Source organism: Capra hircus, chromosome 25 (assembly GCF_001704415.2).
Source record: "Capra hircus breed San Clemente chromosome 25, ASM170441v1, whole genome shotgun sequence".
NCBI lineage: Eukaryota > Metazoa > Chordata > Mammalia > Artiodactyla > Bovidae > Capra > Capra hircus.
In genome coordinates this window covers 18,413,581-18,437,562 of record NC_030832.1, presented here as the reverse complement: position 1 = coordinate 18,437,562, position 23,982 = coordinate 18,413,581, and the positions used below count along the sequence as shown (strand labels likewise).

General features: G+C 38.8%; 3 protein-coding genes across 7 annotated transcripts in view; 1 reads left to right on the top strand and 2 right to left on the bottom strand.

The window, feature by feature from the left end:
* Positions 1–7,989, bottom strand: part of LOC102184112 (putative RNA exonuclease NEF-sp) — a 59,134-nt gene extending 51,145 nt beyond the window's left edge. For both annotated transcript variants that reach the window (XM_005697564.3, XM_005697566.3), the window contains exon 1: positions 7,832–7,989. In XM_005697564.3, the coding sequence (XP_005697621.2) occupies positions 7,832–7,972 (141 nt within the window). In that variant the 5' untranslated portion in view covers positions 7,973–7,989. The remainder of the gene's footprint in view (positions 1–7,831) is intronic.
* Positions 8,215–23,982, top strand: part of ERI2 (ERI1 exoribonuclease family member 2) — a 37,108-nt gene continuing 21,340 nt past the window's right edge. Inside the window, exons 1-9 of one of the 3 annotated variants that reach the window (XM_005697567.3) lie at positions 8,215–8,531; positions 12,295–12,362; positions 12,447–12,530; positions 13,156–13,283; positions 13,894–14,050; positions 15,426–15,526; positions 17,181–17,262; positions 20,566–20,654; positions 20,860–22,678. In XM_005697567.3, the coding sequence (XP_005697624.2) occupies positions 8,509–8,531; positions 12,295–12,362; positions 12,447–12,530; positions 13,156–13,283; positions 13,894–14,050; positions 15,426–15,526; positions 17,181–17,262; positions 20,566–20,654; positions 20,860–22,176 (2,049 nt within the window). In that variant the 5' untranslated portion in view covers positions 8,215–8,508 and the 3' untranslated portion in view covers positions 22,177–22,678. Of the gene's footprint in view, positions 8,532–12,294; positions 12,363–12,446; positions 12,531–13,155; positions 13,284–13,893; positions 14,051–15,425; positions 15,527–17,180; positions 17,263–20,565; positions 20,655–20,859; positions 22,679–23,982 lie in introns of those variants that run through there. The other 2 variants (XM_018040675.1, XM_018040676.1) reach the window with 2 other exon arrangements.
* The window catches only part of ACSM3 (acyl-CoA synthetase medium-chain family member 3), a 61,402-nt gene continuing 60,440 nt past the window's right edge, over positions 23,021–23,982 (bottom strand). For both annotated transcript variants that reach the window (XM_005697568.3, XM_018040677.1), the window contains exons 13-14: positions 23,671–23,790; positions 23,021–23,277 (exon numbers count right to left, since the gene is read on the bottom strand). In XM_005697568.3, the coding sequence (XP_005697625.1) occupies positions 23,191–23,277; positions 23,671–23,790 (207 nt within the window). In that variant the 3' untranslated portion in view covers positions 23,021–23,190. The remainder of the gene's footprint in view (positions 23,278–23,670; positions 23,791–23,982) is intronic.

The following is a 23,982-nucleotide window of genomic DNA, read 5'->3' as shown; positions in this document are numbered from 1 at the left end:
GATGAATAAAATATGCTGTTAAGAAGCCCATTCTACCAGGGTGAAAAAATGCAGAAACAGGTAATTCCTGTTTAAGATATAGGTGCTGTTCTAAAGATAAAGGAGCAAAGAGGCTAAAACTAACTGTCTTGGGGGGTTGGAGAATTTTAGAGACAGCATAACTGAGATGAAAATAATGGAACTGGACCTTGAAAGTAATGAGTCAGCCAGGTAGGAGGAAACATTGTGCCTAAATATGTAGTTTGGTTTGGCTGGAGCCAAGACTGCCTGTTTCATAGAGCAATGGAGATATGAGAGGAAAGTGAAGCTGGAGTCAGATCATAGAAGACCAACGTGACCTGAACAAAGGAGTCAGACTTTAAGCCTCTCCTTAAAACAGCTTTGTACTTACATAAAGTTATTAAAGTTATTCATGCTTGTTAAAAAAGTCAGATAACAGAGAAGAGTAAAACTGACAATAGATAGGTGAAAATAAGTCACCTGTACTTGTACAATTCAAGTACAACTCATATCATTTTTCCTTTGGTCTGAGAGGCCTCAGAGTAACAGTGGTTAGGAGTTCAAGCCCTGGAGTTCCACTACCTAAGGTCAAATACCAAGCTCTACCATTCTAAGTGCCATAAGATGTTAAGAGGTTAGGGACAAGTACTTTGATCTAAGACTAAGGTTTTTTCATTTATAGAATAATTATAATTCTATCTTATGAGATTATTGGGAAAACCAACAAGGTAATGTACTGAGGCAAGAGTAATGCACTGAAGCCAATGCCCAACATACCCTAAGATAAGTAAACACCAGATATTATTACTGCTATTTTCCCATGTGACTATTTAAAGCTAATGCTGAGCACTTACCCACTTCTTACCCACATCTATTAAATCATTTAATTCTTTGTAAGTGGGCACTACTATTAACCCCATTTTACAAATAAAGAAATGGAGGAACGACAGATAAGTGCAGAACCAAAATCAGAATGCAGGCTCTAAAGCTCAAACTCTTTTCATCTCTATCCTATACTGTCCCCAAGGGATTACAGTGTACATTGTTTTGTAATCAACTCCCTCCACCACAAAAAACCAAAAACAAAAAACCCCAGGGAAGTCTAGTGGTTAGGATTTGGCACACTGTAATTGCTATAGCTCAGGGTTCAATCCCTGGTAAGGGAAAAGAGATCCTGCAAGCCGCTTGGTATGCGGATTTGGGGGGGGGGGGTGCGGAAATCTGTAAATAGCTTTCCATAGCTGTTAAATAAAACAAACATCAATTTTAATAGTCTACTCTCTCAATTCACCTAAAAACTTACAGCTTACCTAAAAAAAATTCCCTATTGATGACACTTGTTTAAATTATAAACAATATTATGATGAGGATCCTTGTATAGACATCCTTGCACACCTATTTTCTCAGGATAAATTCCTGGTCAAATAATCATGTACACTGTACAGGAGACAGAGATCAAGACTATGCCCGTGGAAAAGAAATGCAAAAAAGCAAAATGACTGTCTCAGGAGGCCTTACAAATAGCTGACACGAGAAGAGAAGTGAAAAGCAAAGGAGAAAAGGAAAGATATAAGCATCTGAATGCAGAGTTCCAAAGAATAGCAAGGAGAGATAAGAAAGCCTTCCTCAGTGATCAATGCAAAGAAAGAGAGGAAAACAACAGAATGGGAAAGACTAGAGATCTCTTCAAGAAAATTAGAGATACTAAGGGAATATTGCATGCAAAGCTGGACTCAATAAAGGACAGAAATGGTATGGACCTAACAGAAGCAGAAGATATTAAGAAGAGGTGGCAAGAATACACAGAAGAACTGTACAAAAAAGACCTTCACGACTAAGATAATCACGATGGTATAATCACTCACCTAGAGCCAGACATCCTGAAATGTGAAGTCAAGTGGGCCTTAGAGACCATCACTACAAACAAAGCTAGTGGAGGTGATGGAATTCCAGTCGAGCTATTTCAAATCCTGAAAGATGATGCTGTGAAAGTGCTGCACTCAATATGTCAACAAATTTGGAAAACTCAGCAGTGGCCACAGGACTGGAAAAAGTCAGTTTTCATTCCAATCCCAAAGAAAGGGAATGCCAAAGAATGCTCAAACTACCGCACAATTGCACTCATCTCACACACTAGTAAAGTAATACTCAAAATTCTCCAAGCCAGGCTTCAGCAATACATGAACTGTGAACTTCCAGATGTTCAAGCTGGTTTTAGAAAAAGCAGAGGAGCCACAGATCAAATTGCCAACATCCACTGGATCATGGAAAAAGCAAGAGAGTTCCAGAAAAACATCTATTTCTGCTTTATTGACTATGCCAAAGCCTTTGCCTGTGTGGATCACAATAAACTGTGAAAAATTCTGAGAGAGATGGGAATACCAGACCATCTGACCTGCCTCTTGAGAAATCTGTATGGAGGTCAGGAAGCAACACTTAGAACTGGACATGGAATAACAGACTGGTTCCAAATAGGAAAAGGAGTACGTCAAGGCTGTATATTGTCACCCTGCTTATTTAACTTATATGCAGAGTACCTCATGAGAAACGCTGGGCTGGAAGAAGCACAAGCTGGAATCAAGATTGCCAGGAGAAATATCAATAACCTCAGATACGCAGATGACACCACCCTTATGGCAGAAAGTGAAGAGGAACTCAAAAGCCTCTTGATGAAAGTGTAAGAGGAGAGTGAAAAAGTTGGCTTAAAGCTCAACATTCAGAAAACGAAGATCATGGCATCTGGTCCCATCACTTCATGGGAAATAGATGGGGAAACAGTGGAAAGAGTGTCACACTTTATTTTTGGGGGCTCCAAAATCACTGCAGATGGTGACTGTAGCCATGAAATTAAAAGACGCTTACTCCTTGGAGGAAAAGTTATGACCAACCTAGATAGCATATTGAAAAGCAGAGACATTACTTTGACAACAAAGGTCTGTCTAGTCAAGGCTATGGTTTTTCCTGTGGTCATGTATGGATGCGAGAGTTGTACTGTGAAGAAAGCTGAGTGCCGAAGAATTGATGCTTTTGAACTGTGGTGTTGGAGAAGACTCTTGAGAGTCCCTTGGACTGCAAAGAGATCCCACCAGTCAATTCTAAAGGAGAGCAGCCCTGGGTGTTCTTTGGAAGGAATGATGCTAAAGCTGAAACTCCAGTATTTTTGCCACCTCACGCGAAGAGTTGACTCCCTGATGGGAGGGATTGGGGGCAGGAGGAGAAGGGGACGACAGAGGATGAGATGGCTGGATGGCATCACCAACTCGATGGACGTGAGTTTGAGTGAACTCTGGGAGATGCTGATGGACAGGGAGGCCTGGTGTGCTGTGATTCACGGGTTCACGAGAAGTCAGACACGACTGAGCAACTGAACTGAACTAAACTGAATCATGTATACCTTACATTCTGACAATATTGCTAACTCCTGAAAAAATATACAAATTTATACTTATCAAATAAAAATATACAATATTGACTATGTATGAAGGACTCTATATGTAGCAGTAAGTAATCACAGTTCCCAAACATGGCATGTCAGAGCCTGAGTAGGATGGGGAGAGCATACTACACAGGAGGAAGTCCAGGTGAATGCAGAGTTCCAGAAGGAGCGGTAAGAGAGCCTTCTTAAGTGAACAGTGAAAAGAAATAGAGGAGAATAATAGAATGGGAAAAACTACAGAACTCTTCAAAAAAACAGGAGATGTTGCAGAGAGGCAGCCAATTCTGACTCCATGTTGGAACTGTTTCTTTGACTTGGTTTTCGTTGCTTTTGTTATTATATATAACCATACAGAATGGTTTGCCTCAGAGAATCCTGCCCCTCTGCCTGACTGTTCTGAACTAAAATGTCTTTGTCAGAACCCTGTCCACCTGTGGATGGCAGAAGGAAAAAATTAACACATCCCCTGCGTGAGGCTTGACATTCTAGATGTTTGCAAAATTAATGGCCTTTTTACTTTGCTTCTTTCTCTCTACTTTTAAAAGAACCTGGCATCCAGCCCCCAATAAAATGGTTACTTTGAGGTGCTAGTCGCCATCTTCTCGGTCTGCCAGTTCTTCCTTGCCTCAACACCTCGTCTCGGATTCACTGGCCTATTGTGCAGTGAGCAGAGCAAGCTTGGACTCGGTAACAGAGATACCAAAGAAACATTTCATACAAAGACGGACACAATGAAGAATAGAAATGGTAAGGACCTAACAGAACCAGAAGATATAAAGAAGAGGTGGCAAGAATACAAAGAAAAAACTGTACAAAAATAATGACCCAGATAACCATGATGGTGTGGTCACTCACCTAGAGCCAGATATCCTAGGAGCGTGAAGTCAAGTGGGCCTTAGGAAGCATTATTATGAACAAAGCTAGTGGAGGTGATAGAATTCCAGGTGAGCTATTTCAAACCCTAAAAGATGATGCTGTTAAAGTGCTGCACTCAATATGCCAGCAAATTTGGAAAACTTAGCAGCGGCCACAGGACTGGAAAAAGTCAGTTTTCATTCAAATTGCAAAGAAGGGCAATGCCAAAGGATGTTCAAATTACCATACAGTTTCACTCATTTCACATGCTAGCAAGATTATGCTGAAAATCTTTCAAGCTAGGCCTCGGCAGTATGTGAACTGAGAACTTCCAGATGTACAAGCTGGATTTAGAAAAGGCAGAGGAACCAGAGATCAAATTGCCAACATCCTTTGGATCATAGAAAAAGCAAGAGAGTTCCAGAAAAACATCTACTTCTGCTTCTTTGACTATGTCAAAGCCTTTTACTGTGTGGATCACAACAAACTGTGGAAAATTCTTAAAGAGATGGGAATACCAGGCCACCTTACCTGCCTCCTAAGAAACCTGTATGCAGACAAGAAGCAATAGTTAGAATCGGACATGGAACAACGGACTGCTTCAAAATTGGGAAAGGAGTACGTCAAAGGCTGTATATTGTTATGCTGCTTATTTAACTCATATGTAGAGTACATCATGAGAAGTGCCAGCCTGGGTGACTCACAAGATTGCTGGGAGAAATACCAACAACCTCAGATATGCAGATAATACCACTTTAATGGCAGAAAACAGAAAGGAACTAAAGAGCCTCTTGATGAAGGTGAAAGAGGAGAATGAAAAAGCTTGCTGAAAACTCTACATTCCAAATACAAAGATCTTGGCATCCAGTCCCATCACTTCATGGCAAATAGATGGGGAAAAATGGAAACAGTGACAAATGTTATTTTCTTGGGCTCCAAAATCACTGTGAATGGGACTGCAGCCATGGAATTAAGATGCTCCTTGAAAGAAAAGCTGTAACAAACCTAGACAGTGTAGTAAAAAGCAGAGACATCACTTTGCCAACAAAGATCTATATAGTCTAAGCTATGGTTTTTCTAGCAGTCATATATGGATGTGAAAGCTGGACCATAAAGAAGGCTGCATGAGGGCTGAATGCCCAAGAGTTGTTGCTTTCGAACTGTGGTGCTGAAGAAGATTCTTGAGAGACCCCTGGACAGCAAGGAGACCAATCCAGTCAATCCTAAAGGAAAACAACCCTGAATGTTCACTGGAAGGACTGATGCTGAAGCTCCAATATTTTGGCCACCTGATGCAAAGAGCCAACTCATTGGAAAAGACCCTGATGCTGGGAAAGAATGAGGGCAAGAGAAGGGGGCAACAGAGGAAGAAATGGTTGGGTGGCATCTCTGACTCAATGGACTTGAGTTTGAGCAAACTCAAGGAATTAGCAAAGGACAGAGACGCCTGGCATGCTGCAGTTCATGGGGTCACAAAGAGTTGGACATGACTTAGTGACTGAACAACAAGGGTTAGGAAATCAGAACATACATTGCAGGACAGTGGCCCAGTGTGAAGTGTCAAAGCCTGAGCAGTATGAGGAGGAGAGCAGTGAAGCTGGCATCAGATTTAAGAAATTATTTAGGGTAAGGAGGGCACCAGTCCCAAGGGACAAATAGTAGTGTCACTGAATTCAGAGCCTGAAAAGGGTATGTGCAGGCATCCACCAAGTGAGTAGCTTGTCACAGTAGCAATGAAGGCATTCACAATGGAGAGTGACCTGGTACATTATGCAGAACGACCAGAGCCTAAGCTGGGTGAGGAGGGTGTGAGGGTGTGAGGCAACGGCAGGAAGAGGGGACCAAATCAAATATATTTCAAGGTAACAAGAGTCAAATTTTTCAGCTATAAAAGGAAGTTATAAATATGAAAAGGGAGACAACTAGAATGAACTCAGTGGAATTGGACTGGAAGCAAAGATTCTGATATGAATTGACAGTTTTTCAATATATATAGATATATCTATATATATATAAGTATTTTACTGTAAACATATGTATGTGTGTATAAACCTATACACACATATTTCTTAGCTCTCATTTGGAATATTGACATCCCAACAGCAATCAGCATATCTAGCACCCAGATCTTGAATTTCTAAATGTCATTCTCCACTAAAAAGAACCAAGTCTCCTCAGAGAGATGGCTGATTTCAGGGCTAAGACAGGGGAAGCACAGAAGAGTCTGAAATATCTTTTTGTGCCAGAAAAGTAAGAAAATGCTCAAGAATGATTAGGTCCATGTCAAAGGGACACAGAAGCTAGCTTAATGACCAAATCTGGGATATTTTGAGCACCAAAATAAATACAGTAATGAATTATAACTTATTGAATAAAATAAGTATCCACAAATTCATACTAATAAAAAATGAATAAACTGAAAGTTTAATGAGGAAGCATCTCCCCACAAAATAACAGAAAAAGAGCAACTTTAGAGAAATGTAGCACATATTTTCTTAATCAAATTATCATGGTTCATATTATCAGTACTGGGACAAGTCAAATTAGGGTACAACCTGATAAAATACAAGAGAATATAGTATCACTTCTGTGAAATTCCTGTCAAAGGTGTATAACCTGAATCTAATAATGAGAAAACAAACCTAACTTGAGGGACATTCTGACATTCTACAAAATAACTGGTACAGGTTCTTCAAAGGTAGTAAAGCCACAAATGTCAAAGACTGAACAATTGTTTGCATCGAAGGCAACATAACAACTAAAGTAACACATTTATTCTAAACTAGATCTTATTGCTAAACAGGACGTTATTAGAACTGGAGAAACCTGAATGGGATCTGAGAATTAGATGGTAGCATATATCCATGTTATTTCCTGATTTTGCTGGTTGCATTTTAGTTATGTAGATATTAGAAAATATGTAAACACTAAAATATGTGGGTGGATAAAAGTTTCTGATACTGTCCTCACAAATTTTAAGTTTGAGACAGTTTCAAAACAAAGTGATGAGATTGTCAACTTCCTTCAACTTTATACCACGTTAACCTTTAAAAAAAAAATCTGTTTTGCCAATCTGATAGGCTCCCCCAAAAGGAATCGCATTTTAAAAGACTTCATAGCACTAATTCCCTTACTATTGTTTATCTTCTCTCTCCACTAGAAAGGCAGTAGCGATCTTTGTTTACTCACTAATGTTCCCCAAGTGCCTAGAAAGACAATAGAAATCTGATGACTATGGGGATGAATGCCACAGAATGCTCAAGAAATGATAGATTATCAGCCTTATTATTCCATTACTGGAATGTAAACTGCACGGGGGCAGGAAATTTTGTGTATGCACTGGTATATTTGCAGAACCTAGAACAATTCCTGCACACAGAAGACTTCAAAATATGTTGAACATTCTTCTCGCGTGCCAGGCACAATACCGGTTTTAAACCGCCAATACCAGCCCCAGAGTAAATGGTATTGTATTATTATTTGGGAGTCCCAAACTGCCTCGGGCTGCCCTGTCGGGATCCCACCCACCCCACTGCTCACCTTGGCTACAGGTTGCTGCCTTTCCTCAAAATCCCAACGGGATCTCATCGCCTCAGCGGCCCCGACCAGCTTGCTCGGAATCCGCCTCCTCTTTCTGCCCTTCTTGAGGGTGCTCCCGCTCCTTTCCCTCTCTGGCTCCATGAGCTTGTTGAGAAAGATCTCTTTTAAGCGCTCTGAGAAAACCCCGACGCCCTGATGGCCCAGGCTGTCTCCACAGTGGGGAGGAGCAAGGGCTTCGACAGCCTACCTAGCACCTTTCTCAGATCCTCTCAAATCAGTTTACAGAGCGCTCCCCGCCCAACGCAGAAAGCGAGGGCACCAACCGTCTTCCCCGTTACTCCACGCAGAAAACGACGCAGCACCAAGCCAAACGGCTTTACGGCCGACGCTGGAGGCCGAATTCGAAACGGTCCCCCAACGGTGCAAACGCGCCTCCGTCAGTTAGGAAGAGAGAAGGGGGCCCTTTCTAACTGCTTCTCTGCCAAAAACCACTCTCCAAACCCCGTATCCCGGAAGACGCCGAAAGAAGCCGGGAGGCAGAGTAAAGATGACCGCCGCCTCTGCCTCAGCCACAGGTGTAGAAACCGCTGCAGCACCCTCCCCAACCGCGCGGGGAGTTTGAATGGGCCGGAAGTGGGGCTACAGCGACTTCCGGCGGCAAGGAAGGAACGTCAGGAATGGCGACCAAGAGACTCGCACGGTATGCAAGGCGGTTCTGGGCGGTGGCGGGGGATCGCTCCTGATCCGGCGCTGGCGTCCGCGTCCGTGTCCGCCGTGTTCAGCCTCCATTCTCTGCAGTTTGGGCGTGCACTGGCCAGCCTGAACTGGAATGTCACTCTTCTGGGACTTCAGTCTCGAGCCTCAGTCAGCTCTTTGTTTTTGTTGGAGCGTGGAAGGACTAGGGAGGGCTCTTTACTCTGTGCCCCTGCGCCAGTGTCTGCTTATTCTAGGTCTCCGGGAACATTAAGAACGGCCCTAGGGGACCTTGTGGAGGTCACCGGCAGCTATCAAGATCACTCCACCTATCAAGCTGTTCACCCTACCACTTACTAGTGATCTGTTTAATTAACAGTGTGAATCATGCTAGTGATCTGTTTAATGCACAGTGTGAATCATGGTCTTTTTCCTGATTCTTGGACAGGCTTTTCACATTCTAATTAATAGAAACGGTGGAATGCATTCTTGAAAGCATGGGTTTCACAGTTGGATCATCCTGGTTTCACATACTAAATACGTGTTTTCTAGCAAATTGCCGAATTTGATTTCTCACTGATTAAATGTAGGTAGCAGAAAGGACTATTTTGTACGGTTGTTGAGGATGAAATGAGATCACCATCTTGATTCAAGGCGTAATATGTCCATAAAGAATCTGCCTGCAGTTCAGGAGACCGGGTTTTGATCCCTGGATTGGGAAGATACCCTGGAGAAGGAAATGGCAACCCACTCTAGTATTCTTGCCTGGAGAATTCCATGGACAGAGGATTCCAAGAGTCAGAAGACTGACTAAATTACCACCAGCATTATATAGTAAACAATCAATAGATGATAGCCGCCATTCTCAACTTCCCATCACAGGTCAAACAGGGAAACTAAAATGAGTGGTGTCTGCCTGGTTAAACTACCTAGCAAAGTATTGAATAGTTTTGTCTCAGGACACTTAAGATGTCAGTAAGCCTAAGACCGCAATAAGCATGTAAGCAGATATTCGCTGGAGAAAGACAACCAGACATGACTTCCTCAATATTAGAGAAGTCATGTTTGGCATAAGCCATTTTGTGGTCTGAGGCTGGCCACAGTGATCCTTTTTTTAAAAAAATTTATTTTGTTTTTGGCTGCACTGGGTCTTTGTTGCTATGCACAGGCTTTTCTCTAGTTGCAGCAAGCAGAGGCTACTCTCTAGTTGTGGTCTGCAGGTTTCTCACTGAGGTGGCTATTCTTTGTTACAGAGCACAGGCTCTAGGGTGCACTGGCTTTGGTAGCTGGGGAGGGCGAGCTCAGTAGTTGGGCTCCATGGGCTTAGTTGCTCCTCAACGTGTGGAGTCATCCTGGAGCAGGGATTAAACCCATGTCCCCTGCATTGGCAAGTGGATTCCTAACCACTGGACTGCCAGAGAAGTTTAGAAATTACTGGTATTAAAGAAACAAAGAATGCAGAAACAACTGTTACCAGGCAAGAGAAGTAACAGTGGCAAAGATAATATCTCAGAAGTAAAGGCTCTTAGTCCTGGGAGTTTCCTGGTGGTCCAGTGGTTAGGGCTCCCAGCTTCCATTGCAGAGGGTACAAGGTTGATCCCTGCTCTGGAAACCAATATCCTGCAAGCTGCCAAAAAGAAAAAAAAATTCCTAGTTCTGTTTCAATGGTATAGATTAGCCTGAAGCACTCAACCACCCGATCGCCTGGAACCCAAGGGATGATAATGTTGAGCTTTTTGACTCTCTTGACTTCAATCAGCTAATGTTTGGAATCTCAACCACCTAAGCCCCTACATGAAATATGCATGTACCCTTAGCTTAAACTTACCCAGTTTTGCAGTTTAGGGGCGACACTGGTGTGGGAAACACCAGGAAATATCCCTGGTGTTATACTTACTTGCTGCAAGTAATAAATCCTTCCTTCTGCTCTTTGCCTTGGTGGTCTTTTGGCTTGACATCTACCAAGAGGCTTCAGGTAACAAGCTCTTCCCTTTCTGTGGACTTAGAATATCACCCATAAGGATCCTTTATTATATATTACCTTCCACTAGTTTTCCATGAATATCTAGTTTATTTACCCAGATTTTTTAAACTCCTAGAAGACTGGACCTGCCCTCTCTCCTCTCCACTGTGCTCTTCACATAGCAAAGGCTGGAAAAATATGAAAGCAAAATTAACTTAGGTTTTCAATGCATCTTTACAACCACTTGAGTTCCTCATTATTACTATAAAATAATAGGAGCACAGAGAAACAGTCTGTTTGCACATATGCACTTTGAAGCCCATGCAGGTAGAATGACTTGTTGTTCAGTCGCTTAGTCATATCTGACTCTTTGTGACCACATGGACTGCAGTACGCCAGGCTTCTTTGTCTTTTACTGTCTCCTAGAGTTTGCTCAAACTCTTATCCATTAAGTCGATGATGCCATCCAACTATCTCATCTTCTGTTGCCCCCTTCTCCTGCCCTCAATCTTTCCCAGCATCAGGATTTTTTCCAGTGAGTCAGCTCTTTGCATCAGGTGGCCAAAATATTGGCTTTAGCTCTAGCATCAGTCCTTCAGTGAATATTCAGGGTTGATTTATTTTAGGATTGACTGGTTTGATCTTGCTATCCAAGGACCTCTCAAGAGTCTTCTCCAGCACCAGAATTTGAAAGCATCAGTTCATCAGCATTCAGCCTTCTCTGTTGTCCGACTCTCACATCAGTACTTGACTACTGGAAAAACCATAGTTTTGACTAGATGGACCTTAGTCGGCAAAGTAATGTCTCTGCTTTTTAATATGCTGTCTAGGTTGGCCATAGCTTTTCTCCCAAGGAGCAAGCATTTATTGATTTCATGGCTGCAGTGATCGTCTGCAGTGATTTTGGAGCCCAATAAAATAAAGTCTGTCACTATTTCCATTGTTTCCCCATATATTTACCATGAAGTGATGGGACCAGATGCCATGATCTTCATTTTTTGAATGTTGAGTTTTGAGCCAGTTTTTTCACTCTCTTCTTTCATGTTCATCAAGAGACTCTTTAGTTCCTCTTCACTTTCTGCCATAAGGGTGGTGGTATCTGCATTTCTGAGGATATTGATATTTCTCCTGTCAGTCTTGATTACCCCTTGAGCTTCATCCATGTCAGCATTTCTCATGATGTACTCTTCATATACGTTAAATAAGCAGGGTGACAATATACAGCGTTGACTTACTCCTTTCCCAGTTGGGAACCAGTTTGTTGTTCCATGTCCAGTTCTAACTGTTGCTTCTTGACCTGCATACAGGTTTCTCAGGAGGCAGGTAAGGTGGTCAGGTATTCCCATCTCTTGAAGAATTTTTGACAGTCAAAAGGCTGTCAAATTTTTTCTACAGTCAAAGGCTTTAATGTAGTCATTGAAGAAGTAGATATTTTTCTGGAATTCCCTTTTTCTATGATTCAACAGATGTTGGCAATTTGATCTCTGGTTCCTCTGCCTTTTTTAAATCAAACTTGTACATCTGGAAATTTTGAGATCATGTACTGTTTGAAGCCTAGCTTGAAGAATTTTGAGCATGAGTGTAGTAGTTTGTGTAGTAATTTGAATATTCTTTGGTAAAATGACTGCTAAAGTCAGAAGAGTGCAAAGAACCAAAGTCTTTTGCCCTCAAAGTCTAGTTTAGTTTCCTCTCAATCACAATACATTAGTACATTAATAATGAGGGTTATACCATCAGTTTGTTAATTTATGTAAACAGGAATATGAATGATTTTGTTGAACATACCTGGATTGTTTTACATTTTTAGGCAGCTTGGATTAATTAGGAGAAAATCAATTCCACCAGCAAATGGAAACCTAGGAAGAAGCAAATCTAGTAAGTAATGTGCCTCATTTCTTTACATTCTGTAGTTTTGCACTTTTAACACTGGTAATACATAAGGACACTGATCTTTTGCAGAGCAGTTGTTTGACTACTTAATCATCATTGATTTTGAGTCAACATGTTGGAATGATGGGAAACGCCACCGGAGTCAGGAAATAAGTAAGTCTGAACTTGCCTGCCAATGGCCAAAGATCCCCTGGAGAAGGGCACAGCAACCCACTGCAGTATTCTTGCCTGGAGAATCCCATGGACAGAGGAGCCTGGTGGGCTGCAGTCTATAGGGTCATTGGACGTGACTGAAGCAACTTAGCACACAGTACAAGCAATGCTAAATAAGAAAACAAAATGATCTGTGGATTGGTAATTTACTATGAAATCTGATGACAAAAAAGACCCACAAACTTAATACTTAAGTGTGTCACCATATAAAATAATTGTTTGGGGATTATATTCAAAATCTCAACTACATAGAAACTGATAAAAAAAAAATACCTTTGTAAAAAGAACTGTTTCAACTTTCATATGGTCTTCTAATTATGGAAATATATTCAAGAGTTTTAAATAGATATACCTCTAACTTTAATAGTTTGATTTATTCTTTGGCATAATTTTATATAACCATTACATTACACTGCTTTGGTCATTTTAATGTGCTTTCACTAAAACAATGATTATTTAATAATACCATGTGAAGGTAATATCAATATATACTTAATTTTAAATGATTGCAGCATTAGTTTAGCAATTATGTATTCAGCTGTCAATTGATGATTCTTTCATGTAGTTGAATTTCCAGCTGTATTACTGAACACATCAACTGGAGAGATTGAATCTGAGTTCCATGCTTATGTTCAGCCTCAGGAACATCCAATTCTCTCTGAATTTTGCATGGAACTGACAGGCATAAGGCAGGTATGCCCTCTCTTTTCCCCACTTCTCATCCTCCCATTCCAACAAAAAACAAGCAGGAAAGATGTAAATATTAAAATTCAGAAAGAAAATAAAAGCTGTATGCCATGTGGAATTAGATTTGTTCACTGTTAGAAATACTGTCCCCTTCAGAAGCCCACTAGAATCTTTAAAAATCAGAAAAAATTAGACTCCCACGGTGGTCCAATGATTATGACTCCGTACTCCCACTGCAGAGGTCGTGGGTTTGATCCCTGGTTGAGAAATTAAGATTCCCCCATGGTACAGCCAAAAAAAAATTGGAAAGAATAGTGTTATAAAAGTGTATATAAAATATATTTTATGGAAATTAAGTGATATCAGATTTCCAGCTATCAGGATATCTTTATTGTATTTCTGTGTGATTTTAGATTAGTCAATGTAATTTGTCTTATCTTGTAGAATTCTGATTGTTGTATTATCTCTCTCTTATGTGTTTTAACATCTTTTCACTAGATAAACTGCCAGTTAAAACCTCTTCTTCCTTGTTGTATATCTTCCTCATAGTGCCTAATTATGTGTGCAATAATTATGGAATTCAGTTATTGAATTCATATTATATGACTCTATTCAGGCTCAGGTTGATGAAGGAGTCCCTCTGAAGATTTGTTTATCTCAGTTCTGTAAATGGATTCAGAAGATTCAGCAACAGAAGAAAATTATTTTTGCTACTACAGTACCAGATATTTCCACTTCTGAAGTAAAATTATGTGCATTTGTTACTTGGTCAGGTAAATAAATAACTTATATTTAGCAGTCATTAATGAGTAGCATTGCCACTAGTTAATTCTTTATCTCTAGTAAGAATTATACTTGTTACCTTCCTGGGCCACAAAAAGAAATCTTTAATGTCTAACATGATATTAACCAACAAAAGTAAACTTATTCATATTTTTAAAATTTTAAACACCTTTAAAAGTTAAGCTCTAACTTTTAAGAATCTTTCTAGATTTCTCTATTCTCCTGAATCTGGGCAAAGACTGGTACAAGTTTTTTTTATCATGGTATTTCTACAGTTTTGATAAAAAGAATCCATATTCACCTTGAAATCTTTGCTTTTATACTTTCACGCTTCTAATGTAGACACCAAGGGAAAAAAATGGGCCATTTAAAGTAGATCTTTTATATGCCCTAATAGAGCATTGCGATTAATAGTCATTGTTAACAATGCTGTCATTGACGCATAGCATTGATAATTGTGTTTGGGTCTGTATGATCAGGCCATTCAAGATGGCTGTTCTTTTGTTCTCTGTATACCACTGCTTGACCTACACCCTACTCATATGACTGACCTCCCCTCTTAATACATACTTGCCCTTAGCCCTGGCTAGTGATTGTTCTAATCTTTAGATCTTTAGACCAGAATCTTTATCTCCACCATGATAACTTATCAAAGGAACAAGAAGGGCTTTCTCCTCAGCTGGTTTCCCTGATAACTGATGAACCAACTGATGTCAATTCCCTCTATAACTGGTAACACCTTGCCGAAGACTGCTGCCATCATGTCCTGCCCACCATCTGCTTCACATGATGGAGTATGCTCCAAGACCTTGCTCCAGACATGTACAGTCCCCCTGTTCATTAAACCCTTGATGTCTCTGTCACTGACTCTGGGCTCTTTCTTTGGTCTTGAGGTTGGGCAAGTACAGTGCTTACATGGCTGTGGGGTACAGCCCAACAGGGTCCCTGTAAGATGTTTGGTTTCTCAGTTACATTAATATTTTCTAGAATGTTGAAAGCAGATAATCTTTTCCATCTAAGCCTTGTAATGTGACACCTAACTCTTCTTTCTAAAATGTCAGTGTGTTTTACTGGGCTTTTAAGAAATCATTTTGAAACTTAGTTACTGACCTAATTTCTTACTAGTAAGTTATGAGTAATTTTTAAATACTAGGGCAACAAAATCTTACTCTTCTATTATATGTTGCATAGTATATAATATACACATATGTTGTATATGTATATACTAGATATATAGTATAGTGTATGTTATATATTATTCTAAGTTATTCTGTTTTATGTCGACTTTCAGCATTTTGTTTATAGATAATAGCATAAGTAAAAACCATTAGCATCATTGACTTTGTTCTAATATTCTTGATGCAGACTGGGACTTGGGGGTTTGCCTGGAGTATGAATGTAAAAGAAAACAACTGTTAAAACCTGTGTTCCTTAATTCTTGGATTGATCTCAGAGTAACTTACAAGGTAAGGGGGCATGTTCACTTTCCTTCTATTGAAAAGTTATTAAACTTTATCCTACACATAGGCTTCCCTGATAGCTCAATTGGTAAGAATCCACCTGCAATTCAGGGGACCCCAGTTTGATTCCTGGATCAGAAAGATCTGCTGGAAAAGGGATAGGCTAACCCAGTCCAGTATTCTTGGGCTTTTTTTGTGGTTCAGCTGCTAATGCAGGAGACCTGGGTTTAATCCGTAGGTTGGGAAGATCCCCTGGAGAAGGGAAAGGCTACCTACTCCAGTATTCTGGCCTGGAGAATTCCAAGGACTGTATAGTTCATGGGGTTGCAAAGAGTCGGACGCAACTGAGCTACTTTCACTTCACACATGGGTATCAGTTCATTTCAGTCGCTCAGTCATGTCCTCCTCTTGCGACCCCATGAATCGCAGCACACCAGGCCTCCCTGTCCATCACCAACTCCCGGAGTTCACTCAGAAGACTCATGTCCATCAAATCAGTGATGCCATCCAGCCATCTCATCCTCTGTCGTCCCATTCTCCTCCTGCCCCCAATCCCTCCCAGCATCAGAGTCTTTTCCAATGAGTCAACTCTTCGCACGAGGTGGCAAAGTACTGGAGTTTCAGCTTTAGCATCATTCCTTCCAAAGAAATCCCAGGGCTGATCTCCTTCAGAATGGACTGGTTGGATCTCCTTGCAGTCCAAGGGATTCTCAAGAGTCTTCTCCAACACCACAGTTCGAAAGCGTCAATTCTTTGGCCCTCAGCCTTCTTCACAGTCCAACTCTCACATCCATACATGACCACAGGAAAAACCATAGCCTTGGCTAGATGGACCTTAGTCGGCAAAGTAATATCTCTGCTTTTCAATATGCTATCTAGGTTGGTCATAACTTTTCTTCCAAGGAGTAAACATCTTTTAATTTCACGGCTACAGTCACCATCTGCAGTGATTTTGGAGCCCCAAAAATAAAGTGTGACACTGTTTCCACTGTTTCCCTATCTATTTCCCATGAAGTGATGGGACCGGATGCCATCATCTTCGTTTTCTGAATGTTGAGCTTTAAGCCAACTTTTTCACTCTCCTCTTTCACTTTCATCAAGAGGCTCTTTAGTTCCTCTTCACTTTCTGCCATAAGAGTGGTGTCATCTGCATATCTGAGGTTATTGATATTTCTCCTGGCAATCTTGATTCCAGCTTGTGTTTCTTCCAGTCCAGCATTTCTCATGATGTACTCTGCATATAAGTTAAATAAGCAGGGTGACAATATACAGCCTTGATGTACTCCTTTTCCTATTTGGAACCAGTCTGTTGTTCCATGTCCAGTACGAATTTTTGGTTCCTGACCTGCATACAGATTTCTCAAGAGGCAGGTCAGGTGGTCTGGTATTCCCATCTCTTTCAGAATTTTCCACAGTTTATTGTGATCCACACAGTCAAAGGCTTTGGTATAGTCAATCACACATGGGTATGGGTTTCTACAAAAAAATATTTTGTTTTGAAGCATCCATATAAATACTTTTCCTCAAGTATATAAAAACAACACAAAAATAAGCACATTTCAAATCTAATAGAATAAAAATCATAAGAAGTAAGTGGTTAACTGTATAGCTTTTCACATAGTAATTATTTTTAAAAATATATTGTCTTTTATTTGACTAGATTTTCTATAGAAGAAAACCAAAAGGACTCAGTGGTGCCCTGCAGGAAGTGGGAATGCAATTTTCAGGGCGAGAACATTTTGGTTAGTATATCTTGAGATTATTTTTATGATGTAAGTCACTTTATTTTTATACACTTTCATTTGCATCTCATTTTTCAGTGATGTCATTAATAAAGAATATCCTCAGCCTGAAAAAGCCCTAGTCTATACATTCAGCTTGTTTCCAAGATTTTCAAATTACCATTTCCTTAAAATATTGTAAGGTTTTATGTAAGACCGTTATCTAGTGGATTTCTAGTTTCTTTAAAAAAAAAATGTGTATATGTGCCACATCGTCTATATCCATTCCTCTTTTGATGAATATTTAAATTGCTTCCATGTCTTGGCTATTATAAACAGTGGTGCAGTGAACATTGGGGTGCATATATCTTCAGATTATGGTCTTCCCTGAATATATGCCCAGGAGTGGGATTGCTGGATCATAATGGTAGTTCTATTTTCAGTTTTTTAAGGAATCTGCATACTGTTCTGTAGTGGTTGTACCAATTTACATTCCTACTGACAAGGTAGAAGGGCTCCCTTCTCTCCACAGCCTCTCCAGCATTTATTGTTTGGAGACATGTGCTTTTGGCCCATCTGTATGTCTTTGGAGAAATGTTTGTTTGGATCTTCTGTTCATTTTTCAATTGGGTGATTTGCTTTTTTGCCATAGAGCTGCATGAGTTAGTTATTTATTTTGTTTGTTTGTTTATTTTGAAGATTAATCTCTTGCTTGTTGCTTCATTTGCACATATTTTCTCTGATTCTGTGAGTTATCTTTCCATTTTGTTTATTGGTTTCTTTGCTATGCAAAAGCATTTAAATTTAATTAGGTCCCAATTGTTTATTTTTATTTTCATTTTCATTTTCATTACTCTAGCAGGTAGATCAAAATAAATACTGCTGTGATTTATGTCAGAGAATGTTCTGCCTGCGTTTCCCTCTTAAGAGTTTTATGGTGTCTGGGCTTACATTTAGGTCTTTGATCCATTTTGAGTTTACTTTCTGTGTATTTTGTTGCAGCATGCAACAATCTTTAGTTACCAGCATGCAGAATGTAGTTCCCTAACCAGGGATTGAACCCCAGCCCCCTGCAGAGTGTTAGCCACTGAACTACCAGGGAAGTCCCCATCCATTTTATTTTGCTTTAATTTTTATTATTCTTTTTTTTTTTTAACTTTTTATTTTGTATTGGAGTATAGCCAGTTAACAAACTATGTTATGATAGTTTTAGGTGAATAGTGAAGGGACTCAGCCATACATGTAAATGTATCCATTCTCCCCAAACTCCCCTTCCATCCAGGCTGCCATATAACACTGAGCAGCCTTCCATGTGCTATACAGTAGGTCTGTGTTGGTTATCCATTTTAAATATAGCAGAATGTATATGTCAGTCCCAAACTCCTAACTATCCCTCCCCCCACCATTCCCCCTGTTAACATAAGTTCTTTTTCTGAGTCTCTGAGTCTGCTACTATTTTGTAAATAAGTTCATTTGTATAGATAGATAGATAGATTGTACATGTAAGTGATAACAGGATATTTCTCTACCTTACTTCAGTCAGTGTATCTGACTCTTAAGCCCATCCATGTTGTGGCAAAGGCATTATTTCATCTTTTTAATGGCTGGGTAATATTCCATTGGGCTTCCCTGGTGCCTCAATGGTAAAGAATCTGCCTGCAATGCAGATATGAGTTTGATCCCTGTGTTGGGAAGATTCCCTGGAGAAGGAAATGACAACCCACTCTAATACTCTTGCCTGGGAAATCCCTGGTGAGCTACAGCACAAAAGAGTCAGACGTCTAAGACTTAGTGACTATAACTACCACAAACAATATTCTGTTGTATATATGTACCACATCTTCTTTATTCAATGTTCTGTCAGTGAGCATTTAGATTGTTTCAATGTCTTGGCTATTGTAAACAGCACTGCAGTGAGCATTGGGATGCATGTATCCTTTCGGACCATGTTTTTCTCCAGATAATGCCCAGGAGTAGGATTTCAGGATCTATGGTAGCTGTTTTCAGTTTCTTTAGGAACTCACATATGTTTTCCATAGTGGCTGTACCAGTTTACATTCCCACCAACAGTATAGGAGGGTTTCCTCTTCACACCCTCTCCAGCATTTACTGTTTGTGAATTTTTTGGTGAGGGATCTCTAGTTTTAATTTGCATTTCTCTGATAATTTGCATTTCTCTGATTATTAGTGATGTTGAATATCTTTTATGTGCCTCTCGGCCATCTGTATGTCTTCTTTGAAGAAATGTCTATGTAGGTCTTCTGCCCATTTTTTGATTGGGTTGTTTATTTTGATGATATTTAGCTGCATGAGCTGTTTGTAAATTTTGGAGACTAATACCTTGTCTGTCATATCATCTGCAAATATTTTCTCCCATTCTGTGAGTTGTCTTCATTTTGTTTATGGTTTCCTTTGCTATGCAAAAGCTTTTGAATTTAATTAGATCCCCTTTATTTCTTTTGTTTTTATTTCCATTACTCAGAAGCAGATCAAAAAAGATATTGCTGTGATTTATGTCAAAGAGTGTTCTGTGTTTTTCTCTAAGAATTTTATAGTGCCTAGTCTCACATCTATGTCTTTAACTCATTTTGAGCTTATTTTTATGTATGGTGTCAAAGAATGATACCTAGAGACAAAAAGAATGAACAGTGATCTAAAACCTATGGGCTGGAGCCAGAGAAGTTCTAAGGGAAGTTTGTAGCAATACAGTCTTACTTCAAGAAACAAGAAAGTCTCAAACAACCTATTCCTATACCTAAAGCAACTAGAGAAAGAAGAACAAACAAAACCTAAAGTTAGTAGAAGGAAATAAATCATGAAGATCAGACAGAAATAAATGAAATAGAAACCAAGAAAACAATAGCAAAAATCAGTTAACCTAAAAGCTGGTTCTTTGAAAAGATAAAATTGAGAAACCTTTAGCCTGACTCATCCAGAAAAAAAAGGGAGAGGACTCAAATCAACAAAATTAGAAATGAAAAAAGAATTACGGCTGATATCACAGAAGTACAAAGGATCATAAGAGATGACTACCAGCTACTCTGTGGCAGGAAGAAACAGAAAATAATTATGAACAGACCAATCCCAAGTACTGAAATCAAAACTGATTGAATCAACTAACAAACAAAAGTTGAGGACCAGATGACTAAATTTGGGAAATCTTTCATTGGTGAGGCTGCCACAGCTTTCCACAAGACCATTTTATATGATGAAAATTAGTAGATGATCATAAAACCAACTGTATGTTCCAATTTCTGCTTAAGTGTTAGTATGTTTCTTTACATAGGTACCACTAAATTTAATCTTTGATATCTGTTTCCTCAGGGTTGGATGATTCTCGGAATACTGCCCTTCTTGCTTGGAAAATGATCAGGGATGGTTGCTTAATGAAGATTACAAGGTCTTTGAACAAGGTTAGTGGTGTTTTGCCTCTTTATTCTGTTATTTCAAACTCCAGAAGTAATTACAGGCTAACTAAAATGTAGATGTTATGTATGCTGTCCTTTATAGATCAATCAGTGCTGATGTTTTTCTATTTTGTCATATCGTATAATGTATACTAAAGAAATTATGAATGTGGAGTTTCTAAAGTTGTTGGTTTTGTCTGTGGAATCATAGGTTTCCACTAAGAGGAATCCTAATATTTTCACCAGAAATTTGAATATGGATCAAGTTGAAGAAACATCAGATCCCAGCATAGATGGTGGGGAGCCTAAAAATTCAATAAAATCTTACAAGAAAATTCAAATGAAGTCAGTTGGTGTGAATTCTCCTATAAAGGTACAGCAGGATCAGTTACAACAAAAGGACAGCATAAAAGCAGGTCTTTGCAATGTCGGAAGCTGTTCATCTCTCTTTAATGCTACTAAGTCCTGGACTTCTTTGGGGCAATTGCAGTCTTCCAGCCGGAATACACCTATGCAGAAGCAAATAAACCAACATCTTGCATTTAATACCAATTCTAAGTCTTCAACAGTTGGTTCAGAACTGGTACCTGTTTCAACTACCATTTCATCTTTTAATAACGTTTCTGATATGGAAGTGAGTTCTGCTCTTGACTGTTTACCTATGTTGGCTGATTGGGAGGATGTAGCTTTATTGCCAGCATCTCAGCCCGAGCAAAATATATATTGTATACCTCGCGTTAGTGACTCAAATGTAGACACTTCACTTAATTCTGGAGAAAAAGTAATGGTTTTAGAAGAATCTGAAATGTTAAGTCATGAAAACTTTGGAGGCACAGAAGAAACTCCTGAAAAATCTGTTACCTCTAAGTCTATTGTATATAAGAGTCCCCATACCACTATTTATAATATAAAGGAAGCCAAAGATCCAGGTTCAGATACTTTTGGCTTTAAATTACCTGAATGTAAATCAAGTAATTTCAACAGTGTTAATTCCAATGTGTCTCATCCTTTAGTTTTGGGGAAACATCCTCTTTGTTTAGATAATAGTAAAAGGAATCCATCCAGTCCTCCACTTTTCCCACCAGCAAAAAAGCAGACTTTCACTATTCATGAAGAAAAGCCTGCATCATCTAATGACTCCCCAGGAGCAATTTCTTCCTGGAAGATTCTCCCTTCTGTCTTAACTTCTACAGTTAATCTGCAAGAACCTTGGAAGAGTGGGAAAGTAACACCTCCTTTATGCAAGTGTGGCCGAAGATCTAAGAGACTTACTGTTTCTAATAATGGACCAAACCATGGAAAAGTCTTCTATTGTTGTCCTGTTGGGAAGTACCAAGAAAAGAGAAAATGTTGTGGTTATTTCAAGTGGGAACAAACACTTCAAAAGGAAAGAGCAAACAGTATAGTTCCATCTCATTCCCCAGGAGGACTCACTTTTAGTTCTCTAGAAACAAACCTTATTTATGACAGAAATGTAAATTTCTCTACTGAAAGTTCATTGAGACTCAGACCTTCAATGAGAAATTGACCTTTTTTGTGTCTAAACTATGTTTTTACTCCACTGTGACTTTTAGTGCAGTAAAGAGAAAAAAATGTGTATAGGGCTACATGTTGTGAGGACTCTGCATATCTGAGCTCTGTAAGCTACTCTGGGGCTATTCAGCACATTCACACACACACACTGAAAATAGAAAAAAATAATGTCACAGCCTTCTAATTTCATTCACCAGTTATCTAATTTGTCTTCTCTCCATGTATGAATCCTGATTGTCCCCTGAATTTCCACACATGAGTATGCTGATAATGTTTTATACTATTTTATTTATATTTTATATATTAACTGTTACCAAACATCACTTTTTTGAAGAACCACAAATTAAAACTTGATAAACTGTATTTATTAGATTAAATATAATAGCAATATTAATACATGATATCCTATTTATTTATATTGAATTATAATGTCATACAATATTATATCAGTTTCAGGAATACAATATATGATATCCTTTTACACTTAGACCTTGAAATGAATTTTAAATTATTTTTAAATTGTTTGGATAACAATGTGACCAATAAAAAATCCCTAGACCAGTTTCAGGTAGATACTTGTACTTTGAGAATTACAATAATCTATTATTTAAGACTTTTCTAAAAACTTTATAACTTGTTTCATTTTATTTCAGCCATTAAAAATTGGTTCTGATTTATAGTCAGTGTATCAGTAGAATTACTCAGCTAAGATCTGGAATTCAATAGGTCAGAGATTTAGTTCAGAAATTGCGTCTACACTGTGTGTTTAAAAATTCCTCAACAACTGATGGTATTCTTTTTATATTACCAAATTATAAAAACATTGACACCGATGCAGAGGAATTTATTGAATGTTTTATTTCAGAATCCAGTCTATGAGGTGATAACCACAGGATATTTTAAATCAATTAGTTTATAAGCATACTATCACATTTTTTACCACCTTTTCATAATCTTTGATTTTACAGAGTCTTATTTTATAGAGACCATCATAATTAATGGAATAGGCTTAAATTGTTTCCCATTCTTTCTTCCTCAGTTCATTTCTTTTTATCTTCCCACTAATAGTCTTTGGCAGCTCTTGAATAAATTCTACCTGTAGATATCCAAGGGAAGAAAATTAGGCCAGAAGTTTTCATCTTTAGACAAAGTCAATTATGTTACGAACTCTTAAGTGAAAGAATCAGGACACCAATTAGGGGGTTTTTTGGTAACAGCCAAAAAAGGGAAAAGGGATATTGTTGAGGATATTTTTTTGATATTTGATATTTTTTAGTATTTACTATAAGTCCAGTAAGCCAAATGACCCTACAAATTAGGTTAAGAGTTTCATTTTGATCTCAGATTCTGTTTCTTATCCATGTCATTAGTTCAGTTTGAAATGTTTGGTATAGCACATTTCAAGAGAATGTTCATTAAAATGGAAAAAATAAACAGCTGAAAATTTCCAGAATACTAAGCTAATATTGTTCTTAATTAGAGTACCTACCTTTCTGGGATATTTGTAAGGTGCTGTATTTCTTTTTACATGCTCCTGAATCTCCTTTTTCAGTTGTTCTTGATCATGTGACTTGTAATCAGGATTCAGAACAATGAAAGCCTTTACTACCTAAAATAAATATTTGAATGATGAGTTGTATATTTTTATGTTTCAATGTATCTTTCTCTTAACTTGAGAATCTAAATAAATACCTCATATGGTGAGCCAAAATGTTTATTAGGGTCTGATCTCAGCTTTGCATTCTTAAGCCAGCCAGTTGACTCCCATACCTAGATTTTATATCTATTGTGTATGTGTGTG